This window comes from Rhinopithecus bieti, unplaced genomic scaffold (genome assembly GCF_001698545.2).
Source record: "Rhinopithecus bieti isolate Rb0 unplaced genomic scaffold, ASM169854v2 scaffold_50799, whole genome shotgun sequence".
NCBI classification, from domain to species: Eukaryota; Metazoa; Chordata; class Mammalia; order Primates; family Cercopithecidae; genus Rhinopithecus; species Rhinopithecus bieti.
Genome location: NW_016819917.1, coordinates 104,776 through 113,008, shown reverse-complemented (window position 1 = coordinate 113,008; position 8,233 = coordinate 104,776). Strand labels below are relative to the sequence as shown.

The 8,233-nt window shown below is 42.7% G+C and overlaps 1 protein-coding gene across 4 annotated transcripts in view; it reads right to left on the bottom strand.

Annotated features, from left to right (window-relative positions):
- Nucleotides 1-1,519: 1,519 nt before the first annotated feature.
- ZNF160 (zinc finger protein 160) overlaps nt 1,520-8,233 on the bottom strand; it is a 40,842-nt gene continuing 34,128 nt past the window's right edge. For 3 of the 4 annotated variants that reach the window (XM_017859323.1, XM_017859324.1, XM_017859325.1), the window contains one exon: nt 3,429-6,891. In XM_017859323.1, the coding sequence (XP_017714812.1) occupies nt 4,706-6,891 (2,186 nt within the window). In that variant the 3' untranslated portion in view covers nt 3,429-4,705. Of the gene's footprint in view, nt 6,892-8,233 lie in introns of all 4 variants that reach the window. The other variant, XM_017859320.1, reaches the window with a different exon arrangement.

The following is an 8,233-nucleotide window of genomic DNA, read 5'->3' as shown; positions in this document are numbered from 1 at the left end:
GGAGTCAGACATTTGGTAACCAGTGCGAAGTGAACCTACTTCACAGTTAACAGAGTTTGTAATCCTCCTACGCTTGGCGGTGAGAATGTACAATGGCACACCCACTATGGAAAACAGTATGTTGGAAAACTTCCTCAATAGGGTACCTACAAAACCTTACAGCAAACAGCATACCTCATGGTCAAAAAGTGAGATTCCTTCCCAAGGTTGGGGACAAGGCAAAGATGTACACTCTTACCACTTTTATTCCACATAGTGTTGGCAATTCTTGGCTGAGGGTGGTGGCTCACGTCTGTAATCCCAGCACTTTGGGAAGCTGAGGCAGGAGGATTGATTGAGTCCAGGAATTTGAGACCAGCCTGGGCAAGATGGGGAGACCCCATCTCTACAAAAAAAAAACCCTGAAAATTGGCTGGTGGCTGGGTGAGGTGGCTCATGCCTGTAATTTAACCACTTTGGAAGGCTGAGGCAGGAGGATCCCTTAAGCCCAAGTGTTCAAGATTGCAGTAAGCTCTGACTGCACCACCTCACTCCAGCCTGGGTAACAAAGCAAGACTCCATCTAGAAAAGAATAATACTAATAAATGAAATAAGAAAAATAAGAGACCAAAAAGGAAAGCATAATAGTGTAGACAATGTGATGGTTGTGGTAAGCTAATGACCCCCACCCCCAAAGATACACATACAAAGGATTTCCTTATCAATAGCCCTATACCCATTATTACATGGTTTCTCAAAGCAGAGTTTGCAGATGTCATCTGGCTGAGGACCTTGAGGTGGCAGAATATCCAGGATTATCTGGTTAAAGCAACATCATCACAAGAGTCCATATAGGAAAAATACAGGTGACTTAGAATCACAGAGAATTGGCAATGCTTGCATAGCAAAGACACAAGGAGGTTTTATGACACTACCTTCTGACTGTGAAAACGGAGGGATGTAGACCATGAGGTAAAGGATCTAAGTGGCCTCTGGAACCTAGCAGGGGTAAAGAAATAAACTTTCCCCTAGAGATCCAAGAAGGATCATAGTTCTGTAAACCTGTTTTGACTTCTGACTACCACACATTAACAGCATAAATTTGTGGGGTTTTTTTGTTTTTTGTTTTTGAGACGGAGTCTTGCTCTGTCGCCCAGACTAGAGTGCGTTGGCACGATCCCGGCTCACTGCAACCTCCGCCTCAAGCAATTCTCCTGCCTTAGCCTCCCGAGTAGCTGGGATTACAGGCATATGCCACCGCATCCGGCTTTCTTGTAGTTTTAGCAGAGATGGGGTTTCACCATCTTGGCCAGGCTGGTCTCAAACTCCTGACCTCATGATCCACCTGCCTCGGCCTCCCAAAGTGTTGGGATTACAGGCGTGAGCCACCATGCCAGCCTAAATTTGTGTTGTTTTAAGCCACTCACTTTGTGGTAATTGTTACAGCAGCAATGGGAAATTGATAGAACAGTTTATGTAGAAAACCCTAAGAAATCTAAAAAATCTGGAGAACGAGATTTTAAGGAAATAGACTACGAAATTAACATACAAAAACTACTTTATTTCTATATACTAGCAAGTAATACATGGAAATTGAAAATAAAATACAATACTCCTCTGGTTTGACTATCCCCAACAAAACTCATTTGGAAACTTGATCCCCAGTGTGGCCATATTGAGAGGTGGAGCCTTTAAGGGGTCACTGGATCATGAGAGCTCTGCTGTCATGAATGAATCAATCCGTGCACAGATTAATGGACTTCGTTATCATGGGAACAGAAGTGATGGTTTTATAGGAAGAAGAGAGACCTGAGCAAACAGTATACTCAGCGCTCTCACAATGACGTGCCACATTGCTTCAGGATGCCACAGAGTGTCCACCAAGAAACCCTTAACAGCATTGACCAAAAAGGTAAAAAAATGTCTAATTTTAGCAAGGAGACCTTTGTTTCTTACAAAGGGTCGCAGCCTGCAGGCTAGCCATCTGGTAGGCTGGGAAGCATGGTCTCTACCAGAAGCAACACAGGTAGTTCAGAGGAGGAAAGCTGCTGCAGGAATGTATGCTGAATAGCAGCATGCTGAATATTAAGTAAACATACTCAACAGGTTATGGGAGAGTCATGCCTGCGTGTGGTAAGCAAACATACATGTTCCTAGTTTATCTACCAGAACAAAATAAAACTCTCATTTTCTATATTCACTCTTAAGAGGAAACTCACGAACATTAATCTTTTCAAATTATATCAATATTCCAAGAACATCATGAAGGAGGTTTTATCTTTATTCTCCACTTTTCTTTTTTTGAGACAGTTTTGCTCTTGTTGCCCAGGCTGCAGTGCGGTGGCATGATCTCAGCTCACTGCAGCCTCTGCCTCCTGGGTTCAAGCCATTCTCCTGCCAAGTAGCTGGGATTTACAGGCGTGCACCACCACATCTGCCTAATGTTTTTGTATTTTTAGTAGAGACGGGGTTTCACCATGTTGGCCACTTTGGTCTTGAACTCCTGACTCAAGTAATCTACCCGCCTCAGCCTCCCAAACTGCTGGCATTACATGCGTGAGCCACCATGCCTGGCCAACTTTTAAAAATTTTTTTTTTTTTGAGACCGAGTTTCACTCTTGGTGCCCAGGCTGGAGTGTAATGGCATGATCTCAGCTCACTGCAACTTCCACTTCCCGGGTTCAAGCAATTCTCCTGCCTCAGCCTCCCAAATAGCTGGGACTACAGGCATGCACCACTAAGCCCAGCTAATTTTGTATTTTTAGTAGAGATGGGGTTTCACCATGCTGGCCAGGCTGGTTTCTCCTGACCTCAGGTGATCTGCTTGCCTTGGCCTCCCAAAGTGCTAGGATTACAGGCGTGAGCCACCGTGCCTGGCCTAATTTATATTTCCCATATTCTTACTACGTATTTTCACTTCATGGAAACCAAGATGCATAGCATAGGTCTTACTCGGCACACAAGAAACTGATGTGGAAACATAATATGGTGCATATGCATCAATGGCAATGAAGATTTTGGGGTGTAAGAATGTGAAATTAACTTTCAGTAAGATTTTCGTTATACCCCCAAAAGTATCCTAAGCCACAGTGTGGGGCACATAATTCAAGCGCAAAATGTGGTTATAGGTTTCCAAAACTGTGTTATTTGATTTCACCATGAAAAAAATTGTTCTTGATCCTTTAAGAGCCTAGTGGTGCGTTGTTATTGTGATGAAGTATCCTACTGAAACAGGATAAAACTATGTTGGCAGAAAGAATGTGATTCATTCATAGAGAAAAACCATTCTATTTTATTAGTTAAAACATTATATCTATGATACATTCTGAATAAAACATTAGCAAAGTGTGCTTTAAGCAGATAATGTGAGTTCTACTAAAGAATATGTTACTCTACTTCTGTTGATTAAACTCTTCACTCTGACAACTACTCTCTCTTCAATTTCTTTCTTTTTTAGATGGAGTTTTGTTCTTGTTGCCCAGGCTGGAGTGCAATGGCACGATCTTGGCTCACCGCAACCTCTGCCTCCCGGGTTCAAGCGATTCTCCTGCCTCAGCCTCCCAAGTAGCTGGGATTACAGGCACCTGCCAACATGCCTAGCTAATTTTGTATTTTTAGTAGAGATGGGGTTTCTCCATGTTGGTCAGGCTGGTCTCAAACTCCTGACCTCAGGTGATCCGCCTGCCTCTGCCTCCCAAAGTGCTGGGATTACAGGTATGAGCCACTGCATCTGGCCTCTCTCTTCAATTTCAAAAACAAGATCAATTTTTCATCACTCTTTGCTAAACAACAGGTATTGCTCTTTAATGGATAAGGGGGCGACCTTTTCCCCTGCAGTATTTCTACCACACAGTGTCTAATTCCCTATTACTCTCCTCCCACAAAAATCCCAATGTCCTAGGGTCTTGGCCTGCTCCATTTCATGTTCAGTTGATAGACCATTTCTTTCTTCTAAGCCACAGTACTCTCCTGGTAGGAGAAAGGCACCCTGAACATTATCAGAATGGTGAGTGACATCATGGTTTTACATTGTTTTTCGCCACTCCCAAATGCTAATTCCGACAATACTTGATTTTAAAAGCAAAGTCCTCCTTCTTCACAAATTGGATAGAAATAATCCTTCACCTAATTAATGATCTTCACCCAACTGATGATCATTCCATCCCAATGATCTTTCCAAGAAACCACCATGGAAGGTGTGTAAGGATGCACAATAACAGATTTCAGAGTTCACACTGAAACTCAATAGTAGGCTTTCCAAAAAACCTTAAATAACTCAATAAAACATTTCATAAGGTGAAGGTAACTGACTGCCTACAAATATCCTGCAATCTTTTCATATATGAGTTAAAATATATAATTTTATCATATTTGGACTGCTGAGTATTCTACAGTGTATAATATCAAAGGCAAACAGGGAAACCAGAGACTGTTATTCCTCATAGGGATCCTCACTTACCGTCAGTCACTGGGTAATGGCCTCAGGATGCATATTACATTTGTTTCGTTTCATCAAAGATATAAATTTTGATGCCTAGTAACCTGCGAGGCCTGGATAAACCCTCTGCCACATGTTTACATGATGTCTCTTGCTTACAGCCTCTCATATCTATTAATGCTTCAACCCATGAGGGATTAGCCACTGTCACTGCATTTGTAAGGATTCTGTCAAGAATGAATTAACTGATGTGAAAAGAGTGAATTGTACCTAATGACCTCACCACACTCATTTGTAAGGTTTCTCTCCGGTATGCATTCTGTGATGACTTGCAAGATTTGAACTCTGCCTGAAGACCTTGCCACATTCATTACATTTGTAACGTTTTTCTCCAGTGTGGATTGCCATATGGGTAGTTAGACTTGACCTCACCCTAAAGGCTTTCCCACACTCTGTACACCTGTAAGGTTTCTCTCCGGTATGAATTCTTCGGTGATTTGCCAGGTGCGCATTTTGAGTAAAGACCTTGCCACATTCGTTACATTTGTAAGGTTTTTTCCCAGTATGGATTGCCTGATGGGTGGTTAGGCTTGAACGAACACTGAAGGCTTTCCCACACTCATTGCATCGGTAAGGTTTCTCTCCAGTGTGAGTCCTTTGATGATTTGCAAGGTGTGAATTTTGAGTGAAGACCTTGCCACATTCATTACATTTGTAAGGCTTCTCTCCAGTGTGGATGACCTTATGGGTAGTTAGGTTTGAATGCATACTAAAGGCTTTGCCACACTCATTACACTTGTAAGGTTTCTCTCCAGTATGAATTCGCCGATGAGTTGCAAGGTATGAATTGTGCCTAAAAACCTTGCCGCATTCATGACATTTGTAAGGTTTCTCTCCAGTATGTATTGCCTGATGAAAAGTTAGGCTTGAACGATCACTAAAGGCTCTGCCACAGTCATTACACTTGTAAGGTTTTTCTCCAGTATGAACTCTCCAGTGCCTTGCAAGTTGTGACGTTTGAGCGAAGACTTTACCACATTCATTACACTTGTAAGGTTTCTCTCCAGAATGAATTCCCCGATGACTTCTAAGGTGTGATTTTTGAGTGAAGCTCTTGCCACATTCAATACATTTGTAAGGTTTCTCTCCAGAGTGGATTGCCTGATGGGTAGTCAGACTTGAACGAACACTGAAGGCTTTCCCACACTCATTACACTTGTAAGGTTTCTCTCCAGTATGAATTCTTCGATGATTTGCAAGTTGTGAATTCTGAGTGAAAACCTTGCTGCATTCATTGCATTTGAAAGGTTTTGTTCCAGTATGGATGACCTGATGGGTAGCTAGGTTTGAATGCATACTAAAGGCTTTGCCACATTCATTACACTTGTAAGGTTTCTCACCAGTATGAACCCTCCGATGCCTTCCGAGGTACGAATTGTACCTAAAGACTTTGCCACATTCATTACATTTGTAAGGTTTTTCTCCAGTGTGGATTGTCTGATGGATAGCTAGGCTTGAACGAACACTAAAGGCTTTGCCGCACTCATTGCACTTGTAAGGTTTCTCTCCAGTGTGAATTCTCCAATGACTTATAAGGTGTGAATTTTGAGTGAAGAGCTTGCCACATTCATTACATTTGAACGGTTTTTCTCCAGTATGAATTAACTGATGGGTAGTTAGGTTTGAATGTCCTCTAAAGGCTTTTCCACACTCATTACACTTGTAAGGTTTCTCTCCAGTATGAATTCGCCGATGAGTTGCAAGGTATGAATTGTGCCTGAAGACCTTGCCACACTCATGACATTTGTAAGGTTTCTCTCCAGTATGGATGACCTGATGAATAGTTAGATTTGAACGAACAGTAAAGGTTTTGCCACACTCACTGCATTTGTAAGGCTTCTCTCCACTATGAATTCTCCTATGACTCGTAAGGTTTGAATTCTGAGTGAACGCCTTACCACATTCATTACATTTGTAAGGTTTTCCACAACTGTTTGCTTTTCGTCTTTGTGTGAGTAATGAAAAATGGTTAAGTTCATGATATTTTTTAGACCTGTGGGTTTGGACACTAGAAGGAATTTGTTGAAGTGGTGACACTGAGGAACCATTGTTCGTAGACTTCTCAACTTGCTTACATTCATACATTTTCCCTTCACCTTGAAATAGCTGCAGTTCAGGCAGATGCGAATGAAAGCTTACTCCAAGCTGATCGTTAATAAGCTTGTTTTCTATGTCTCTTCTGTCGCGTTGATCTCTTTTACGTTCTTTCTGGGTCATAAGCACTCCCTTGTAATTTCCTGTGTCATCTCTCCATTGACACTCAAAGTCATGCATATTTTTCTGAAGTTCCTTGAAGGAAAAGTCTTCAATGTCAGGGCTTTCGTGTCTTTCCAACATCACTGTGTGGAATACTGCTTCTGTACTGCTCTTCTCTTTTGGTAGCAAATCCTTGGTTGTACATTTAGGAGGGATATCTGTAAGACATAAAGAACCACACATTTTCAATTAATTACAGTAAATAAGTATTTTCACATTGAAAACATATTCCACCAAAAGTAATACTTACATCGAACAGACTTTGGAACTTCAGAACCGTGAATTTCAATTTTAGGAACAAAATGTAGTTTTTTTTTTGTTGTTTTTTTTTTGTTGTTGTTGTTGTTTTTTTTTGAGACGGAGTCTCGCTCTGTCGCCCAGGCTGGAGTGCAGTGGTGCGATCTTGGCTCACTGCAAGCTCTGCCTCCCGGGTTCACGCCATTCTCCTGCCTCAGCCTCCTGAGTAGCTGGGACTACAGGCGCCCACCACCATGCCCAGCTAATTTTGCTTTTGTACTTTTAGTAGAGACAGGGTTTCACCATGTTAGCCAGGATGGTCTCGATCTCCTAACCTCGTGAGCCACCTGCCTCGGCCTCCCAAAGTGATGGAATTACAGGCATGAGTCACCACCCCCAGCCAAAAGCAGTATTTTTTAACAAAGAAAATGCAGTTACATGTAATTCAAATATTTGGGAAGGGTTGGGTGTTATGGCTCATGCCCATAATCCCAATGCTTTCGGAGCCTAAGGTGGGAGGATCACAGGAGGCCACGAGTTTGAGACCAGTCTGCGCAACATAGCGAGACCCCATCTCTACAATAACAAAATAATTTAAAAATTAGGCCAGGCGCAGTGACTCATGCCTGTAATCCCAGCACTTTGGGAGGCTGAGGAGGGTGGATCATGAGATCAGGAGATTGAGACCAGCTTGGCAAACGTGGTGAAACCCCATCTCTACTAAAAATACAAAAATTAGTCAGGCGTGGGGGCATGCACCTGTAGTCTCAGATTCTCAGGAGGCTGAGGCAGAATCGCTTGAACCTGGGAGGTGGAGGTTGCAGTGAGCCGAGATTATGCCCCTGCACTCCAAAAGGGGTGACAAAGCGAGACTCCATCAAAAAATAAATAAATAAATAAATCAGTATGGAATGCTGGCATGTGCCTGAAGTTCTGGATATTCAAGAGGCCGAGGCTGCCGGGCGCAGTGGCTCATGCCTGTAATCCCAACACTTTGGGAGGCTGAGGCAAGTGGATCACCTTAGGTCAGGAGTTCGAGACCAGCCTGGTCAACATGGCGAAACTCTGTCTCTGCTAAAAATATAAACAATTGGCTGGGCATGGTAGTGGGTACCTGTAATCTCAGCAACTTGGGAAGCTGAGGAGGAGAATTGCTTGAACTCAGGAAGTGGAGGTTGTGGTGAGCCAAGATTGCACTACTGCACTCCAGCCTGGGCAATAAGACCAAAACTCCATCTCATCAAAAAAAAAAAAAAAAAAGTG